Here is a 22373-nt window from a genome sequence, read left to right on the forward strand (position 1 = left end):
GACTTAAGAGATTCCAGAATTCCTTCATAACGTGAAAATAGGTAGCAAGCTTTTTCACGGATCTGCAAAGGAGTGCTGAGGGCAATATGTGAGGGGTATCACTTGAGACACTGTAGAGACCTGAATAGCTGCTGCAACGCTTTTGGTCCACAACATAATACCAACCATAGGTGTTGGGGGGGGGCCTGTACAAAGGCAGACAGAAATTTCAGTGGTGTGGGCAATTATGATGGAGATATCCCCAGTAACATCAGCAATATAGTCCAAGGGAGACATCAACCACCAGCTGGCCTTTTGGAGAGCCCAATGTGGTAACTGATTCTAAAGGAAGTAACAGTGTCACCAGAAAGAGATACATACCACAAAGATTGGCATTTATCAACAGCTGAAAAAGTGGCATGGGTACTGGGTAGCACTGAAGCATGTCGACACAGAGATCAAGACTGGAAAGAGAGACTTAAATCCCCAAGAGTGGGAAGGAGAGAACAGAATAACGTGGCTAAGTAATCAAGTGCCCTGCACAGAGGTAAACAAGAATTTCAAATAGTAATCACTAGAGTGGTTTTTACACACACTGCTATTACTTCCAATTTAGTATAGGACGCAATCACTGATGACCTACAGACACTCTCACAGGGTCAGCATGGTAACCTCGAAAAGTTTGAGAATGATCGTATGTAATATGTGTTTCTTGTGTTTCTTGGGGAGCAGCACAGATCAGGCAGCAGGACATCATCAGGAGTTGAAGTTCTGGCAGATGACAATCTCTATAGTGGTTCCACTGAATTAACTTAAGGACACACTGGTTACGCGTTAAGAGACAAATATTACACGTCAAGTTACAGGATTCTGTATGTCAGTGGCAAGGGGAGGGAGAGAGGAGGGTGAGGGAGAGAGGAGAGGGGAGTAGGGTGGGGGAAGACGTTGAGTAGGGCGAAGAGAGGGGAGGGGAGGGGAGGGGAGGGCAGGGAAGAGAGGAGCAGGAACGAAGGGGACGGGGGAAGGCAGGGAGAGGGGATTGGTGAGGACCGCAGCTGGGCAGGCCAGGGCAGGGGAGGGGAGAAGCCTGTCGAGATTGGCAATCAGGGAGGGGAAGAAGAAAGCAGGGAAGGGGCGCGGGAGCGGAGTCGGCGGGAGCGGAGTCGGCGGGAGCGGAGTCGGCGGGAGCGGAGTCGGCGGGAGCGGAGTCGGCGGGAGCGGAGTCGGCGGGAGCGGAGTCGGCGGGAGCGGAGTCGGCGGGAGCGGAGTCGGCGGGAGCGGAGTCGGCGGGAGCGGAGTCGGCGGGAGCGGAGTCGGCGGGAGCGGAGTCGGCGGGAGCGGAGTCGGCGGGAGCGGAGTCGGCGGGAGCGGAGTCGGCGGGAGCGGAGTCGGCGGGAGCGGAGTCGGCGGGAGCGGAGTCGGCGGGAGCGGAGTCGGCGGGAGCGGAGTCGGCGGGAGCGGAGTCGGCGGGAGCGGAGTCGGCGGGAGCGGAGTCGGCGGGAGCGGAGTCGGCGGGAGCGGAGTCGGCGGGAGCGGAGTCGGCGGGAGCGGAGTCGGCGGGAGCGGAGTCGGCGGGAGCGGAGTCGGCGGGAGCGGAGTCGGCGGGAGCGGAGTCGGCGGGAGCGGAGTCGGCGGGAGCGGAGTCGGCGGGAGCGGAGTGAAGTCGGCGGGACCGGGAGCGGAGCGGAGTGGAACTGTTTAATTCATACATACACACAATAATATAGCACATACAAAAGCAAACGTTTATTCAAGACTACACCACTGAAGGAATCTCAGTGAAATTTGGCATTGAGGTGGCCTGAATCTTGAGGAAGGACTTTTTCTACTTTCGACAGTTAAAACAAGGAAAAGTTGGCACTTAAATTTATGAATTGGATGGAACACTTTCATTACACCAGTGAACATAGACCCTGTTCAAATTTTTGTTTCTGCCGGTTGCAAAAAATACAGCTACTTCAATAGCATGATGCTTAGAAGCCTGCACCTGTCCAAGTTGTCCGCGTGCACCAATCAGCAGCTATGCTGTAGGCCTATCATGTTGTTGTGTGCTGGGGTAGTTGGGAGGGGGTTCTCATTCATACTTTGTGTTCCGCTTATCTAAACAGGCAGACATGAGACTAGCTTAAGTTTCTGCATCTATTGCAGTTCACTTTCTGACTTACCTTCACTCAGCATTTCAGTACTATTAATATGTGAGCGACGCTGCGGTTAACAGCTATAGTTCAATTCTTTTATCTTGGCGGCTCGCGCATTCCCGCCCAGACGTGGGAGATTGCAGCATTGCTAAGTTGCAAACGACGCACGCGCCAAGAGAAGTAGTGCCATAGTATAGTATAGTTCGCAAACTTAGATTTAGTGGGGAGCGCGCAGTTTATGAAGTAAAGCCCCCACGGCCGCATTAACCCTTTCACTGCTACAGAGACGTGCTCCCCGCATTCCGCACTGTGCACGATTTTGTCATCACTGCACTGCTCGCCTGTGCTGACACACAGTGTTCTGACAGCTTTGACACTTATCATTCTATTTCACAAAAACCATTGGGCCCAAAAATTTGATTTTTACACATCTTCTTGACTGATACCTTCCCCCCATAAATGACTTAATTTTGTTTCGATGTTCAATGCAGTTACTGTGCAGCATTAAATGTAGTAAACCATTGCACGAAAATTTGAAAAGTTTGCAGAGGTGAAAGTCCATAGCGTAGACTTTCCGTATGATCGAGTTTAGCTGCCACAATGTTGAGAATGAAATGTGGAGAACGTACCTAAATTTCATGTAAATTTGCTTACAACAATATCTCATTTAATTTAAATACCAGATAGGTGTCGTATGTAATATTGAGAAATATTCCGTCTTTCGCGACTGTAATAGAAGTTTTATTTACACCAGAGTTATTTCGATTTTTTTCTAAAAAGTTCTGATTAAAACAAAGTTGGCAAAGTACACAAAACTGAATTGTGGACATAATAAAACATAGAAAAAACAAATATATTGTCAGTGAAGCACAGTCAAAAACAATTTGTGTTTGTCACAACGGACAGCAAATACTTGCCAAAACATAGATCAGTCGACGAAAACTTTGAATATGCTCCTGTTGCCAAAGCAGTGAAGCAAAGAATTGCGTCCGACAATCAAGTAGCTCAGCAACGTAAGAGCCGAAATTCTGCTGTAAATAATACTTTTAATACTGTCGCAAAAGAATATATCTCAATATGAATAGTAAAACAGCAACTGCGGAAGAGAAGATATACAAACAAAACAGATAACATGAATATTGTATGTGTGCCTTTTAATTGTTTTTAATTGTTGTAAAAAGAAATATTGGAGGACAAAATTAGAAAAACCGAAAACTTATTATGATTATAATGAAGAGACAAAGCACTAGAAATTTCAAAAAATTACATTCAAACAAATAAAATTCATGAAGTAAGACACTTTGATATTGATTTTAAATACAGAAAATATAAAGCACCGAACGAGGTTTGAACTCAGATCCTCTCACTTAGCAACTGAACACTTTAAACATTATGCTAACGCATCTTGTCATTTAAGAGAGCTCCTGGAGAACTTTAACATGTCACGCAAAATACAGACAAACACTGTTGGTATGGCAATGAATTACGTTTTGTCGAAGTACAATAGGAAATAAACAGTTACCGCTGTTCTTTATTGTGAAAAAGTTCGTGAGAATGATACAAACACCTTTCCTAGCTATCGCCTGAATTAGGAGGCTTATTGCTTATTTGGTTTAATTAATTAATAGAATATGAAGCAATTGGTATAAGGAATGCTTTTTCCAAACTTTCTATAAAAGAAAGTCTGCTCTCAAGACATTGCTTTTGTTCAATTACTTTATTTATGACTGAACGTTTCTAAACTGAAGACACTCGTCCGTGCTCTGCACTGCAGTTGAGCTCTGGCAACGCCGTTCTCTGTTCATTGGCTGACTGCGTTTTGTGACGTCAGATGTGCAGAACTAACCTAAACTCGGCCGCCATCGTACATGACGCACACTTTAGTAATCCAGATTACATATAAAAGTTTGTTCAACAGTTTTGTCATAAAATAGTTAAAACAGATAGTTAATGGTAGTTCAATTACTGCAATTTCCTTACTCACTAAATGGTATGTCTGAATGGGACTGTGGAATGAATTTTAACAACACATACATAAAGACTTGTGTGATCGAACAGAAACAATTTATAATTTTGTACCATTATTACTGTCTGTTTAGATGAAGAAAAATTAACTTAAAATCAGGCTGCATAAATCAATTATCAGAACCTCAATCACCATCAAACTTTGTATAAAATAATGACTAAGACAAGTTTTATAATGTTGTGTGTTAAGGTGTTGTAGGACGCAGCATGAGGGACCCTGATCAAAGGCAAGGGCTTCAGTATGTGAACACGAAAGGGTCGGAGAAGGGTGCGGTGGAGCTAACGGATGCAGAGCCAGATTAAAACTGGTCCTGCAGAAGTGAAGGACTCTGCCACAACAAATCTGCCTTTCTCCTCATTTTCACTGACAAACACTACATCTGCACAGAAATGTTCAAAATGCAATGGTAGGTTCTTCATAAATGTTTTCTCCTGAGATAAAGTATGATACAGAGAAATTTTATCTTAAACTATTAATACAGTTGTAAAGGAGTCAGTACAAAAATTGTTATCCTTACCTTACAATTTGCTCTACAATCATGATTTATGAATGCTGCTGGCCCAAGCCACAGTTGTGCACAATTCTTGCGGCAGCTGAACATCACAGAAAAATCATTTTTTCCTGGATGTAGCAGCATTGCTTCTTCTTCCTCTGTCAGTTCTGCTATACAACCAACCAAACATGGTATTTTTTCATTCTTGTACCTGTATGGAGGTATAATATAACAGAAGTAAATTTAATCACGTCAAAAATATGGGGCTGATGATGTATTCCTCAGTCCCAAGACATATACTATAAATATACAACAAATACGGAGTCCCACAAGCACTGTACGGAATGCAATGTGTCTGTTAATTCATCAAAAATACTATTTACGGTTGGAAATCGGCTGTATATTTTACAGTACTTAAAAGGAAAAGATCTCAACGTAATAATTACATCCATTACACTCAACATCCAAAATAAATGTTGCTCCCAAAAACTTCTTAGCAACTTTTAACCCAAATCCAGACTGGTGCTCAAACAGGTTCTTGCCTTTCCAAAATACTCTTACAGAATGAATTGTCAAGGCACGTTCAAAGATTCAATTTGCTAAACTTCATATATAGAGGCAAAATTCACAAATTAAAACTACCATTTAAGCTAAAGCAGCCTCTGTTTGACATTGACTGACATGGTGAAGCTATAATATAAGGAAGCTATAATATAAGGTGCATTCAAAAAGAAACGAGCCGAAGTCTCGATTCGCAAACTGGTGACAGGACAGTAATATCTTGACATGTGTAATGAGGTATGGTCCCAACCAGCCTGTGTGGAAGTTCACAGCTTGTCGCTAGAGGGCATGATGCACGTCACGTGACTAGACAGAGCTAGCAGCAGCATGCATCAATCGTCCAATGTTGCCAGTCGCACTGTAACAGGCGTCAACAGAAGAGCAAAAGGTGGTGTTCGTTTTCTGACAGCGGGAGGAGGAGGAGGAATCTACATTCATCAGCAAATGTCACAAGTGTACGGCGAACACTGCATTTCCCTTGCAAGGGTCAAGACGTCGCACAAGCACTTCAGGGAAGGACGTGTGTCATTAGGCAATGATGCACGGTCTGGAGCACCACACTGAATTACCGATGTCATCGTCCAGCTGGTGGATGTAGTCATTACCCAGGACCGTCAAGTGACAGTGAGATCCATAGCTGCCATGGTCGGATTGAGTGTCAGAAGTGATCACATCATCATGAAGGAACAGCTGCACATGTGCAAATTGTGTGCCCAATGGGTGCCCCACAGTCTTCAACCACACCAAGAAGCGTATCGAACGGTCCATTGTCTTGCTCATCTGCAGCGCTATGCTCAGGAAGGAAATGCCTTCCTGGCAAGAGAGGTGGCTATAGATGGGTCATGATGTCATCACATTGAACCAGAATCAAAATGTCGTCATCTCCAGTGGAAGCATCCAGGACAACCACCACCACCACCACCACCACCACCACCACCACCACCACCAAAAAAAGCCAAGGCCATCCATACAAGTGCAGGAAAGGTTATGCTGACATTCTCCTTTGATCAAGATGACCCCCTTCTGATTCACTTCCTGCACAGCACAGGACAACAGTGCATGCCCAGCGTTACTTGCAAACCTTGACCACCCTTCACCAGGCAATCAAATCAAAACGACCATGCAATCTCACCCATGGGGTCATTCTGCTCAATGACAATGCAAAGCCTCATGCAGCCAACAGTCGCAGCACTCCTGCAGACTTTCAAATGGGACGTTCTTGGCCACCCTCCATACAGTCCAGACCTCTCTGTGATTACGCCATTTTTGGTACACTTAAAAAGGCTCTGAGGGGCAAAGGATTCACTGTACATGAGGAACTGGTTAACATCACAGCCCCGGGAATTTTATGAGACAGCCATTCACCGAACTGTGTCACAGTGGGACAAGTGTCTCAACAGCCAGGGTCAATACTTCTAATATACATGTACTGGTTTCTGTAATTATGCCTCTGGCTTATCTCTTTTTGAATGCTCCTTATATTATGATGAGTCCCTGAATAACTCAGCTGCTAGGAACACAGGCTATGAAAAGTCATGGTCCATATTTGAGTCATGATACATCCTGAAATTTAATTCTGGCAGTAAGTTTTACTATATGTTTGTTAATATCAATGGCACTGCACAAAACAAGAACTACACAAATATCATTCACATCTACCAAACATTTACAATAACTTATTTATTTTGAATGGGTGGAGGCAGTATGTTGAGGAGTGGGGAGGGGACAGTTTATAGGTACAGACTGCATGGATGGAGGCAGTGTTGAGGGGGTGGCTCCATGTGTAAGGGGTGTGAGTGGGTCAAGCAGCAAGGACTCAATTTGAATTCATGGGTGAGAAGGAGGGGGTTTGTTGAGAGAGAGTGACTGAGGCGGTTTGCTTGATTGTGGAAGTGAGACATGGTGCTGGTTGAGGGAGAGGGTGCTTGAGCACATGTTGCTGGCTGAGACAGGGGGAGGCACATGTTGCTGGTTGAAGCAACATGGAGGGTCCTGATTTTGCAGGGGGGGGGGGGGGGGGGCAGTACCCAGGTTGAGGTGGTGAAACAGTGCTGGGGCATGTGTGGATTAAAGGGACTGGCTGAGGGGCATGTGCAGGTTGAGGGCATGGAGATGAAGCACTGGTTGAAGTGCTTGGGGTTGGGGGAGTTAAGGGGTGTGTAGGTTGAGGGGTGTATGTGGGTTGAGGGAGCTTGGCAGGGCAAGTTGGGGGCTTGGTGGGGGGCTGAGCAGGCATGTTAGCGGGCGTGTTGATGAGGCGGGTTGAGGGGGTTGAAGGGAAGTTTGAGGTTAGCATGCTCAGGGAGGGTTGTGTGATGCAGGTTGAGGGGAGGCATCTTGACATGGCAGGTTGAGGGGAGGTATATTGGTTAGTTTGTGGGATTGAAGGGACCAGACCGCGACAGTCATCGGTCCCTTTTTCCAAAAAATTCGAACATCCACACACAAGAAAAACGAACAATGGAGATGACAAGAGACGACACAGGACAAGAAAGACTCAGACAGAGACCACACAAAAGGAATTAAAATCACACAGAGAGTGACAGTGGTTGGCCGATCATAAGAGACAAAAAAAGGAGAAGGCAACCACCCAGAAACACACTAAAAAACCCAGTCTAAAATCATAGGCCAAAGACCAGACTCTACACAAAAGAAAACTACAAACACTTAGATTAAGTGATAAAAGCCCCCTGCCCGAATAAAACGCAAAACTAAGCCTGCCATAGCGTTGTCATCTGTTAGAAGGGCAGGGAGCTTATCAGGCAGCGCAAACGTCTGCCAGAGCACAGTTAAAAGGGGACAGTCCAACAAAATGTGGACCACCATCAAAGCCGACCTGCAGCGACATACAGGCGGGTCCTCATGGCGCAGTAAATGGTTGTGTGTCAGGCGGGTGAGGCCAATGCTGAGCTGACTAAGGACAACTGAGTCCCTGCGAGGGGCTCACATGGATGACCGCCATACATTCGTCGTCTCCTTGATAGGACGGAGTTTGTTTGGTGTGGTCAGGTCGCACCATTCAGTGTCCCAAAGTGCGAAAACTTTGCAGCGTAAGACTGCTCGCAAATCAATCTCCGGGAGGCCAATGTGCAGAGATGGTTTACTGGTGGCCTGTTTGGCCAGGCGGCCAACATGTTCATTGCCTGGTATCCCAACATGGCCTGGGGTCCACACAAAGACCACAGAGCGGTCTCAACGGGCAAGAGTAGGGAGGGACTCCTGGATAGCCATTGAAAAATGAGAGCGAGGGAAACACTGGTCGATAGCTCGTAAACTGCTCAGGGAGTCGCTACGGATAACGAAGGACTCACCTGAGCAGGAGCGGATATACTCTAGGACACGAGAGATGGCGACCAGCTCAGCAGTGAAAACGCTGCAGCCAGGCAGCAATGAGTGTTGTTCGTAGTAGTCTCCTAGAGTGAGAGCATAACCGACACGACCAGCAACCATCGAATCGTCAGTGTAAACAATGCCATAGCCCTGATATGTGGCAAGGATGGAAAGTAAGCGGCAGCGGAAGGCCTCAGGAGGAACTGAGTCCTTCGGGCCCTGTGCCAATTCAAACCGAAGGCAAGGGCAAGGCACACACCATGGGGGTGTACGCAAAGGGGCCCGGAAAGGAGGTGGAAGAGGCAAAACCCCAAGCCCGGAGAGAAGCTCTCTGATGCGGACCGCGATCATACAACCCGACTAAGGGCCGACATTCTGGGAGATGGACGACCAACTGAGGGAACAGGAGACGATAATTAAGATGCCTGGGCAAGCCACAAACATGTGTACCATAAGCGGCCAGTAAACGTTGGCGTCGTAACCACAGTGGAGGGACACCTGCCTCCACAAGTATGCTGTTTACAGGGCTGGTCCAGAAATCACCAGTGGCAAGTCGGATCCCGCTGTGAAGAATGGAGTCCAGCACCCGCAACACAGAAGGCGATGCTGAACCATAAGCCAGGCTCCCAAAATTCAGACAGGACCAAATTAACGGCTGGTAGAGCTGCAAGAGGGTAGATCGGTCGGCTCCCCAGCTGGTGTGGCTCAAGCATCGCAGAGCATTAAGATGCCGCCAACACATCTGTTTAAACTGCCGAACATGAGGGAGCCAAGTCGACCAGGCATCAAAAACCACACCCAAAAACCGATGCGTCTCCACCCCAGCAAGAGGTTCGCCGTCAAGATAAAACTGTGGCTCAGGGTAAACAGTGCGTCGCTGGCAGAAATGCATAACACAGTCTTGGCAGCCGAAAACTGGAAGCCATGCGCTACAGCCCAAAACTGCGCCTTGCGAATAGCGCCCTGCAGCTAACGTTCAGCAGCTGCAATGCCAATGCAGCTATAGTAGAGGCAGAAGTCGTTAGCATAAAAGGACGCTGAGACAGACGTACCCACCGCCGCAGTGAGCCCATTAATTGCAATTAAAAACAGGCAGAAACTTAAGACAAATCCCTGCAGTACCCCGTTCTCCTGAACTCGGGGGAGAGGGGGGGGGGGGGGAGACTATGGGAGGCCGCAACTTTGACGCGGAAGGTACGATGCTCGTATCGAATGCCTTCCGCGTGTCAAAAAAGAGAACGACGAGGTGCTGACAGCGGACAAAGGCTGTACAGATGGCTGACTCCAGGCTCACCAGACTGTCGGCGGCAGGGCGGCCCTTACGGAACACACCCTGAGACGGAGCCAGAAGGCCCCGGGACTCGAGTACCCAACTCAACCACCGGCTCACCATCCATTCAACCAACTTGCAAAGAACGTTGGTGAGGCTAATGGGGTGGTAGCTGTCCACCTCCAATGGGTTCTTGCCAGGTTTCAAAACAGGGATAACGATGCTTTCCCACCATTGCGACAGAAACTCACCCTCGACCCAGATACGGTTGTAAAGGTCAAGGAGGCGTCGCTGGCAGTCCACTGAGAGGTGTTTCAGCATCTGACAGTGGATGTGATCTGGCCCGGAAGCTGTATCAGGGCAAGCGGCTAGGGCACTTTGGAATTCCCACTCACTGAATGGAACATTGTAAGATTCAGGATGGCACTTGCGAAATGAAAGGCTCCGACGCTCCAACCACTCTTTAATGGAGCAGAAAGTCAGTGGGTAATTCGCAGAAGCGGAACTCTGAGCAAAATGCTCTGCTCAGTAGTTGGAAATTGTGTCTGGGTCACTACAAACTTCTCCATTCAGTGAAAGCTCAGGGACACTGACGGGCGTCGGGTAGCCATAGAGTCGCCGAATCTTGGCCCATACCTGCGATGGAGAGGTACGGAGGCCAATGGTGGAGACATACCGTTCCCAGCACTCCTGCTTGTGTTGGCAAATGAGGCAGCAGGCCCGCGCATGGAGCCGTCTAAAGGCGATGAGATGTGGTAATGAGGGATGTCACTTGTGACGCTGGAGTGCCCACCTATGACCTCTAATCGCCTCAGCAATCACAAGCGACCACCAAGGCACAGTCCTCCACCGAGGGGACCCAGAAGAACAGGGAATAGCAGATTCTGCGGCAGTAATGATGCCGGTGGTGACGGAGTGAACCACCACATCAATGGCGTCATTGGAAAGAGGCTCAATAGCAACAACGGAGGAGAACAAGTCCCAGTCAGCCTTATTCATAGTCCATCTGCAGGTGCGCCCAGAAGAGTGACGCTGTGGCAATGACAGAAAGATCGGAAAGTGGTCACTACCGCAAAAGTTGTGCACCCTCGATTGGACAGATGGTAAGAGGTTAGGGCTGCAAATCAAAAGGTCGATTGCTTAGTATGTGCCATGAGCCACACTAAAATGTGTGAAGGCACCATCATTTAAAAGGGAAAGTTCGAGCTGTGCCAATACATGCTCAACGGTGGCGCCTCGGCCTGTTGCCACTGATCTAAACCACAGCGGGTTATGGGCGTTGAAGTCACCCAGTAGGAGAAAAGGGGAGCGGCAATTCGGCTATCAGCGCAGCCAGGACATGCTGCGGGACATCACCATCCGGTGGAAGATACAGACTGCAGACAGTAACAGCTCTGGCATCCACACCTGAACAGCGACAGCCTCTAAAGGTGTTTGTAGAGGGACAGACTCGCTGTGAGGGGAGTGGAGGACGTAGATGCAGACGCCACCAGATACCCTTTCATAACCTTCCCGGTTCCTGTAACAACCCCAATAGCCACGGAGGGTGGGGGTTCGCATTGCCAAAAGCCAAGTTTCTTGAGGAGCAATGCAGAGGAAAGGGTGAAGTCTGAGAAGTTGTCGGAGATCAGCAAGTTGGTGGAAAAAACCACTGCAGTTCCACTGGAGGATGACATTGTCCATGGCTGAGAAAGGTGTGAAGGGACTGGAGAGGCATATTACGCCACTGGGTCACCAGCTGCCATTGATTTAGCACCTGTACAAGTGCTATCCAAGGTGTCTGAGGGACCGGCGAGATCGAGGTCCTCAGCAGACGCCACGATCTCCACCATCTCGGACGCAGAGCTCGAAGGTTGCGATGGGGTGTGTGCCACCGCAAGTTCCTTGGCCTTAGAGGTCTTCCTCCGGGACGGAGGAGGATCGCGAAGCCCTACGACCAGCTGTTTGTGGGCACTTATGCCACTGTCGGACGTCATCCTTCCCGCTTGTGGAAACCTGGGAAGGGAGGGACCCAAGGGGACCCCTTGCGAGCGAGAGTAGTCTAAGAAGTTGGTCACTTCTCTGGCTTAGAAGTGGGGGCGTCCGTCCCCAATGGGTGGGGGGGGGGGGGGGGGTGTTGCATCCGAGGTAGGTGGTGCAGAAGGAACAGGGTGGGCAGTGCCCCCCAGGGGCAAGGGGGCGTGTGGAGTTGTACGGCTCGGCGATCTGGCTGGAATTCGCTGAACTGATGGGGCTAGCGCGGGTGTTGTAGCAGCAGCGTATGAAGATGACATTCTCACAGGATGTAATGGTTCAAATATCCTCTTAGCCTCAGTATAGGTCAGTTGGTCCAGGGTATTATATTCCATGATTTTTCGCTCTTTCTGTAATATCTTGCAGTCTGGCGAGCAAGGTGAATGATGCTCTCCACAGTTGACACAGATGGGAGACGGGGCACATGGAGTATTGGGATGTGATGGGCGTCCGCAATCTCGACACGTGAGGCTGGAAGTACAGTGGGAAGACATAAGGCCAAACCTCCAGCACTTTAAGCACCGCATGGGGGGAGGGACATCACACTGGTAGACCATCACCTTGATCTTCTCCAGTATTGTATCACCCTCGAAGGCCAAGATGAAGGCACTGGTAGCAACATGATTATCCTTCGGAGCCCGATGGACGCGCCAGACGAAATGGACACCTCGACGCTCTAAGTTGGCGCGCAGCTCGTCATCAGACTGCAAAAGTAGGTCACTATGGAAAATAATACCCTGGACCATATTTAAACTCTTATGTGGTATGATGGTAACGTTAACATCCCCCAACTTGTCACAAGCAAGTAACCTTCGCGACTGGGCAGAGGATGCCGTTTTTATCAAAACTGACCCAGAACGCATTTTGGACAAGCCTTCCACCTCCCCAAATTTGTCCTCTAAATGCTCTACAAAAAACTGAGGCTTTGTGGACATGAAAGACTCCCCAACAGCTCTCGTACAAACTAGGAACTGGGGCGAATAACTGTCACTGCTATCCTGAGACTTACGCTCCTCCCACGGTGTGGCCAGGGAGGGGAACGTTTTCCAATCATGTTTCTGAGCATTAAATTGAGTCCGAGAACGCTTAAGAGACTGCCAGAGTCCCGATGCCCCAGGGAGACAGGCATCTACTCCTTGGTATACGTGGGGAGTTGGCGCAGGCATCAGCAGAGCGATCCCTGTGTTGTCAGGTGGCTACAACCAACAGGGTACATGGTGGCCCCACCACAATGGACTGGCTACCATGCTGGATATTAGGTGACAAGTAGTCCATGTTTGTTGTCAGTGCAGAAAGTGGCACTGCACAGTGCATGGCGGAAAATACACGCAGGAACGTGTCCATGCCCAAGAGTTGGAGAGCGGGCAGGACTGCAATGCAATGACGAATAAGCTGGCAAAAGGTCTCAACGCACAATGGACACAATGCACCAAGTAAGGCGCCCTTCCCCAATCGGCTCTCTTCGGAAGAATTTTGAGATAAGGAGGTCAAACCCAACAGGGAACCATCACATAAAGACCGAAACATTTGAGACTCCTTTTAGTCGCCTCTTACGACAGGCAGGAATACCGCGGGCCTATTCTTACCCCCAAACCCACAGGGGGAGGTTGAGGGGAGGGTTGAAGGAGGGTTTGAAGGGGACATGTTGAGAGGCAGATGAGGAGGTGGTTTAAGAGAGTGGTCAGAGTTCCTGTGCTGCTGACTGCTGGCCCATCAATGGTCCATCTCGTTCAGCCAGCCTGTATCCATAATCCAGGGTGGCACCTTCAACCCAGCCAGACTACAGCTTGTGAGCTGCCATTTGGTGTAGGATGCAACATACACTGTGTGCTACGTTTATGTTTGCACTGCAAGCTCTTGTCACCAACATCTTGAATGGGCCTGAAGTTTCATGCAGTCAGCATAATGATTCCTGTAGCCTATTCAAGTTTTTAATACAAATGAAAACTGCAGAAGAAATTAGCAATAGTATAATAAGAGTTTGAATAGAACTAATAACTATAGACATATCATAAACCTGTTTAACATAAAATACCTCAAATACTTAAACTTGTACAAGAAGCTAATTTGATGCAAGCTCTGCATCACATCTGTCCTGCAGGAAAAGGACTTATTTATTCATCCAGTACTTTCATGAAAAAACTGTGTACAATCCAAACAGCGCCCATATCCTGAAACCTTTCTTCTGGAAGAACAAGTCATGCATAAATGAATTTGCATTCAGCCGCAGCCATAGTAGCAGGAATAGCTAAAAATATTTACTGACAGCCTACAAGGATTTGGAAACCAGTGCCACTGCAATTTCCAATGGGAAAGCAACACATTTTGGAACTTAATTATGTGAATGGTCTGTCATTGCGTAGTCATTACATCCTCAAAACACACAATAGCATTCTCAGATATGATATCCTGTACAGTCTAGTCTTCAAATCATCTTTTCTTAGGCAATGGGTTATTATTCTCCGATTTTCCTTTCAGTATATCTCAAATTACATGCAGATAACTACGTTTACACGAAAACATGGTCAAATGAAAGTTGGAGGAATTAAGATGCAAAATTCATTTTAGCAGTTAACAGTGTGGGCAACAAATTAGATGCAACTTCAGGATTATTGAGAAAGTGTGTGCCAGACCAAGACTCTTTAACCAGGAACCTTCTGTCTTTCACAGGCTAATGCTCTGGCGACTAAGCTAACCATGTTCAACTCATGACATGCAATCACCATTTTACTTCCACCAGTACCTCTTTCTCAACCCAAAATTCACAGAAGTTCTCCTGCATACCTTGCATGACTAGTATTCCTCAAAGAAAGGGTACAGTGGGTGGCAGGGTATGTGTCCAATACAGGAAGGGCAAACAGTGTAAGGAGCAAAAGACGTGTGGTCAGTGGAGAGTGGGACAGTGGAATGTGTGCAAAAGAAAAATGATGATTTTCTTAAAATGGTCATGTGGATATTTTATTATTATTCTAAGTGACCGTAGTGTAAAGCTCCTACATCAATGAGGGTCATCGGCATGTGTCATTGTCATCAGAACAAGATAAGTTATTTTACCTTCACAGCTGTATTATAACGTGAAAAAATGCTATCAAAAGAATATTGCCACTGTATAGTCCACTCCTTTTTGTGTCTGCACATAACTGCTATTGAATACAGCAGTTATGCAATGATACATTATGAAAGAATTAATGACTCTATATAAGTTTGTTAATAATTACTCTGAGTGTTGCTGCCAAATTTTCCATTACATAGCAATGATATTGAACTTACAAGACAGGGTGATAAAAGTGCGATCAGAAACTAAAAGGAATTTTTGTTTTTCTTAAAAATCTTTAATAGTTCATCCCCCCTCAGGCATCATACACCTGTGCCAGCACTTTCTTGAACTGACCTCTCGTTATGGTTTTAGCCCCTTCAGCGATTGTATTTTTATCTCATCAATGGTGGTAAAACAACATCCTTTCAGGGTTTTCTTCAACCTCAACAACAGAAAGAAATCACAGGTGGCCATGTTCACTTAATACTGTGCCTGAGGCAACATATGAGTTTTGTTTTTATATAAAAAAAAGAGGGGGGGGGGGTGTCAAGAACAAGCACTGAGGGGTCAGGGAGAGCATTATCGTTATGCAATTTCCAAGAGTGGTTTTGTCACACTTCTCATCGTTTTCTTCAGATTGTTTTGCACAAATGGCTCCTAACTTCTAGATAGTGTTCCTTATTGAAGTACAACCATAGGGCAGGAACTCATGATCCACTAACCCATTGTAATCAAAGAAAACTGTGAGAATAACCATCAAATGTGATTAAACTATTCAATTTTTTTTTTCGGTCTTGGCTCCTCAGGCAGCTTTCATTGGGACAACTGGGCCTTGGTTTCAACGTTCATCTTATTTCATCACATGTTATAACTTTCTTTAGAAGTTCTGGCTTGTTGTTGACTTCATTCAGCAATTCCTGAGCAATGACTATGCAACATTTTTTACCTAAATTCAACAACTTTGGATCAAACTTCGCTGCAACACATATCACACCAAAAACAGCTGAAAAAATTGCTTGGAATGAGCCAAAGGATATGCTGACATCATCAGCAACCTCTCTGATGATGATCTGGTGATTTTCCAGACACATTTTCATTACTTCTTTGGACATTTTTGTCAGTAATTGATGAGCTATTGGGTTTCCATGGCAGTCACCTCAAAGGTTCCCCCCCCCCCCCCCTTTTGAAATGTTTATACTACTTGTAAACTCTTGTCTTACTGATAGTAGATCTACCAAAAGCTCCTGTGGACTATTTTAATGCAGTGCTACACTTTACTTCATTTTTCAAGCAAAATTTAATTCAAATTCTTTGAGGCATTGTTTTTTAAAGTAAAAATTAGCTGAGCACTCAAAAACACTTATGACCTTTTCAACAGTCAACAATACACTAAATATTCAAAACAGCTGAAAACGCAAATATACAACAGGAACAGGTGTGCCAAGAAGATTTTTTTTAAAAATAACTGAAAATCGAATTTATAAAGCTCATAAAATTAAAAAAAACTTATTTTTTTATCACACCTAATTAAGACTAGAACAAGAAAAATCAACAGCATCAATAGTCAAGGTAAAAGAACTTGTTGGCATATTATTAAAACCAAACAGATCTATAACATGCAAATTATGGAAGGAGAGACATAACATCAGGGAGGAGCTCTCAGTATTTGATACATAGATACATGCACACACGTGGTGCCACTTGTTCGTCACTGAAAAATTCAGTCTCTCAACTTACTAAACTGGCTGAGTATTACTTGCTTGACCTACAACAGTCACACCACGTATTATAAACTATGTTTCCTGTGGCAAACAGTGTCTAACCTGATGTTAGCTAGTCCTCAAAAACTTTCTTAAATGCAGTTTTTTTTTCTATTTACCTAACTGTGGGTTATAGGTATTTCACTACGACCTCCCATTACATTATGTGCCCATAACTTGGAATATTTAAAATAAATAAGTAAAATTAGAGATGGTTGCTAATAACGCAATGATAGCTACTGACCCTATTTACAAAACATTAGGAACCTTTACTTTCAACAGTAAATTTAATTTTTATTTACTGTGCTTCAGCCAAGACAAAACTGCTTTCAGTCAAGACTGTCAAGTATTTGATTAACTACAAGCATGATTATGTTTTCTTTAATGTTGAAGGAAATTTGTTTTCCCAACTGTAATAAAGGTTTAGGAGTGCAAACAATTCTATCTGAAAGTCATAGCGGAATACTTTACATAGATGGACATAGGAGATATCCTGTAGCTATAACATAATTCAATGTCAGAGGTTCCTATCAACTCTCTTATGTTTACTCTGTCAATTTTGTACACATTGTTTATTTTGGGTATGGAATAACAAGATCTCTGCAAGATATAAACGTAAACAAAAACTTACCATTTTTTTGTGGCCGATATCTTTGCACCTTTCTGTCCTTCAAGAGAATATCGATAACAAGGCTCAATAATGAAACCAGAATCTTTGTCGAAGACTCGTAAATAGCGATATATCTGCAATTTAAAATGTCTGTTAGCTAATTCATTAAACTGGTTTACAAAAAATAAATAACTCTGTTACAATAATATTACATGTTCCTCTAAGCGCAGTTGCTGCTGCTTCGACTTGAAATGCGTCATCCGTGGCATCCATTCACCAGATATTAAACGATTATATGCCTTTTCATAATTTTGTGTCACTATGAACTCTTCTATGATTCCTTTCAATTCTTCTTTGTTTGCTTTTAAAGGTCTGTACCTGAAAACCAACGCAATACATGCATGTATTATTTATGTGGTCATGTTTTCTGCATCTACAGTACCTTCCGTCATAGCTTAGTTTGTAAAAAGAATTGTTAATTACATCTGAGAACTGAAGTAAAAAGCAAGAAAGACAAAACTGTACAAATTGCAGCTAGCCTTTCAGTATAAGCTTTTGTCATCTTTCTATGCCTTATCTTTTCACATTCCGAAGGCAATGAATAATTTTAGTAGTACCAACAACAACAACAACAACAACAACAACAACACAGGCCACAACATGGGTTTTAACTGAACTAAAGGAACAGTAAAAATTTAAGGCTGCACAGTTGCTAATGATTTAAACCTTTGCCTTTCTACTAACAGCCTTCTTTGTTTCCCAGTTCTTTTACACATCAAGATGATAAGTAAAGTTTTATGATTAAAATACTAATTATTCAAATACTCCCATAAAAAGAATGTAAACAAGAGTTGAATTTCAGCAGTAGCTAAATAATGATCACAAGTTTCTAGGTCAAACATTTAATTTGCGATATTTCTAAAGATAACTATGCAACAGTCCTCTTGCACAGATCAATAACACATTACACTGTGAAACTGCCATATGATCACAGTATTCCCACCAACTGACATATCTATACCCAAATCTCATTGTCTTTTTCAGTGAAAAGAACAATTTCACAGTGCCAAAGTTGTCAGTGGTTAACAAGTAATACAGACTACACCATAAACAGCGGTTGAGCATGATGAAACCAGTGTTAGGATTACACTGGTACAACCTGAGGAAATGTGTCGAATTCACAGTGAATATGGCCTACACTTGTAGAATAGCAAGCAATAATTTGCAAATGCAGATTACATTAAGCAAGGTGTGAAGTAAATTACAGCTGTTATACCTAGTGTTTACATTCAAAACTTGTTGGAACATAACTATTTTAAAGAGATCCTTACTGAAAACTATTGCTTCCCACATTACATAATGGTGGTGAGGAGATATCATGTTAGTTACTATACCTGATGTTCATCTTGTGAGTAACAAAACCCAAATGAGGATCAAGAACTAATGACGTCGCCAAATCGTCATTCTCCGACAGCTCTTTCGGTGACATTCCTGTTGGCTGCATCTTGTGAAACAGATGTCGAGGCACCTGATCCACAACCATCCTGATTCACTGAAGCAAACAACAGTCCCAGTGATTCCACAGCACCACAGTGAAGGCATCTAATTAACTTCATTACAACATTATTTGCTGCATCTGAGGAGCATTGTGCTTGCTACGTTTGCACAGAAATTAAAATAGCTACAAATAAAACGAGGGAAATGAATATGACGAAAACAAAAATGAAACTGAAAAAATATTTTCCCAAGACACCTATTTAAAGTTACAAAGTCGAGAAAAGATAGAGTGGTAACCATGACACAAAGTTAAACTTTTTTACGTACTAGCTGTAAAAGCAGAGGTTGGTGTAAGAACACTTCACTTAGCCTAACTGAATACAATTCGATTACTTGCACTTACACACCGCCAGAACATGGGGTCATTCTTGATGACAGAAATGTGACAGATTAAAAACATATGACAAGAGCGTTCGGCAACTGAGTCAGACGTAGGGTACAAAAAGTTCTGAGTCGCGTGCATAGAACTCGTGTCATTTGTAACCAAATACCGAATGTGAAATATTGAAACGAAAAATATTCTTGACACGTAATGCACAATTAATTCTATAAGTGTTACTTTATGCGTTGTAGTTAACTTTCTATAAACAAAACCGTCCTTGCCGATTGGGGCAATCACAAACACTATTATTATTATACAACTGAAGTTTCAAAAATTTGGATTATGGATGCGTAAAACACATGAGCATATCTCTTTTTCGCAGACTCTAGGATTTGTCAAACTAGTTCTCCAACATTTCAAAATGAGTAGCCTTAACAGGACTGCACACGGCGCAGCAGTATTTCTAGTTGCCCATGCACCACGAGTAATGATACTATGTACAGCTGATACTTCCTATATCGTATCTGCATAACATTTATAAAAACAAACTCAATGACACGCATGAAGCTATTTGTTACAAACGACACTCCCCCATGGACACAAAAGATACGCGATGGAATGATGCTACGTATTCCACACATATGCGCCACAAATACAAAAGTGTAATATCGTCACATACTGTGTTGTCACTTCCAAAACACAGAATTTTTAGATTTACTGAAGACAGAGGAAAGAAACATTGCGAAGTTCATACGAAAACCGTTAAAAAGTTCAATGGCTAGCTGCATGGTTCGGCATCAATTTGGGTCCAAGCACATGACAAACATGTACTTCAAACACATTTCCTTACCTAATTACAAAAAGAAATATTGCAGAACTATGTTTGTCAGTCAGCTCCCCACTAAACTACTACATAAGGTGTGTCTGTTGCACATTATGCGAAAATCTGTACACTTCTTCCCGATAGACGCTTCGAACCAATCATGGCAGACAAGGATTCACTCAATACACGCCTACAGCTGACGTACACCACTGTATACTACCGAATCTCCATTTAATTTTCTAGGATAATACAAAGTTCGTATCTAATTTAAAAACGTCAACTACAACAACATATTAGCTGCCATTCCAATCGTTGCTCCAACTCCGGAACTACTTATGACTTCGCGGAGGAATTCGTATAACGGTGGTTCTACTACAATAAGGTCTATTTTGTCGTTTACGTGTCCATCGCCTTCTTGAATATTAGTGAAGCTTGCTTACATTGTTGGTTTGCAATATGCTGGTGATGATTAGAGAATGGACGATAGGAGATATAATATTTGATCATTTCCCAGGAGTAAAATAAGTATTGGAAAAGAAAATTGCAAAGGATCGTTAAATAATAAAAAAAAAAAACAGTGCAAAAGGATTCAGGGCAGGAGAGAGAGAATGTAAATGACGGGATTTAAAAAAATTATACTGGGACTCGGTACCATTGGGAAAAGTGTAGTTTTCGAGTCGTTGGGATCTAAGTGAAGACAACGAATACATTTTATAACTCCCTGCTTTTCATACATATTTCCGTGCAGACTACATTTGATGTTTTAACAGATCTCTATAAACGCCTTCATGTAGGTGGGCCTAGTATCTCATTCGTATGTGTACTTGGTCTCATATTTTATTCGTATTACATTTTTTGTATCCGATCAACCTGCTATTACAGTACTTAGGCTTATGTAAGTTGTGTTTCACACTGTAAAGTTGTGCTTCAACTGTAATTGATACTCAGCCGTGAGATTTATATAACCAAAAACACCCTGGCCAGTTCTCTACGAGATTGCCCCAGTTAATTTAGTCGGCATCTTCTGTTTTGCATGATTCCTGCCATAATGTCTTACGACTTTACACTCCATTGTTCCCAGTTAAGCGATCACCAAACAAACGTAGTGGTTACCCATTTTTCTACTAAACTTTTTGTGTATGACATATGCACTAAATCATATCAAGAAAAGAAATCCAGCTTGATAGGAAACTGAAGGCTCGTGATTACTGCTACTTTTATTAGTGCATAGAAACCTAGTCACGGAACCTGAATTATTATTTATCAGAAGCATATTAAACAATTGGGGCAATATAGAAAGGAGGCTCAGATTTGCATAACTTTAATGGAGGGGATGGGATAGTGATTCTGGGGAGCGAAAGGGAATAAGAAAAAGTTGATGGTGAAAAAAATGGGACACCTTTGTTAAATGCTTCTTGATATGCTCAGCATTTCAATTGAGCCTCGAGGAAGTAGTTTCTGAGAGTGAATGATTGACTGTGGTAAAACAGAGGAAGAAGAGAAACAGAACATTTTAGACGTGGTGTTATAGATGTTTTGAGGCAAAAGCAGCTTAAGTGACAGAAATGGAACTTAAGATAACTGTACAAAACTCCTGGACCCGAGAAAAATACTACAAAAACTATCTGCAGGGTAAAATGTGCTTTTGACAAGAACCTCTTCGTTCACATTTAGGGAGACTTCAAGACAGACTCATCTGAGACTTCTGCAACACTTTCAAATAAACTCTCTGCAAGTGCAGTCTCTCATGTCTGTACTTAAGAGGCCCTAAGTTGTGTACGGTAAGAACAACTGTCATATCCTGGTAAATTATTTCAAATTCTTGCTTAATTTTGAGGGCCCAAAATCCAGTTTCAAGTTCAGAAACAGCACACCGTTCCATCCTGGTTCACTATTTCCCACAAGAGATCTTGGACAACTCATTCTTTCACAAAAGAAAAATAAGGCACCAGGGGAAGATTTGAAAATTGCTGTGAAAGAATGCAGAAGAAAAGAGGGCTGATGAACTGAGATAATCCACATCTGGGAAACAAGAACACCCATGTCAGCAGTTCTCCACATTGATCCACCCACTTCACAAGAAGGGTGACAGACTGAATGTAAACAATTATCATGTCATCTTTCTTCTCTTAATAACGTACAATAGCCTCAGACTAGGACAGATAAGTAAATGGACTCGCAATTGGGTGATTGCCAAGGAGGGGTCAGGAAAGGATGTTTGTGTACTGAACAAATCATAAATCTTAAACAAGTTCTCCCTTACCTGAAGCGCATAAGTAACGAAGTCATAGTGACATCTCTTGATTTGAAAAAGGCTTATGGTTTATGTGACTGAACGAATATTCTCAAAGAAATGTCTGTTATCCAACAGACTCTTACAGACATCAGATCCAAAGTCAAATTTATGGATGAAATTACAGATGCTTTTATAATCAGGATGAGAGTCAGGCAAGA

At 44.0% G+C, this 22373-nt stretch overlaps 1 protein-coding gene across 1 annotated transcript in view; it reads right to left on the reverse strand.

The window, feature by feature from the left end:
- LOC124788575 (histone-lysine N-methyltransferase Suv4-20) overlaps positions 1-20246 on the reverse strand; it is a 39917-nt gene extending 19671 nt beyond the window's left edge. Inside the window, 5 exon segments of the mRNA XM_047255846.1 lie at positions 4661-4847; positions 17239-17351; positions 17430-17595; positions 18612-18769; positions 19947-20246. Coding sequence (XP_047111802.1) covers positions 4661-4847; positions 17239-17351; positions 17430-17595; positions 18612-18760 — 615 coding nt within the window. The 5' untranslated portion in view covers positions 18761-18769; positions 19947-20246.
- Positions 20247-22373: the final 2127 nt, after the last annotated feature.

This window comes from Schistocerca piceifrons, chromosome 3 (assembly GCF_021461385.2).
Source record: "Schistocerca piceifrons isolate TAMUIC-IGC-003096 chromosome 3, iqSchPice1.1, whole genome shotgun sequence".
In the NCBI taxonomy this organism is placed as follows: domain Eukaryota; kingdom Metazoa; phylum Arthropoda; class Insecta; order Orthoptera; family Acrididae; genus Schistocerca; species Schistocerca piceifrons.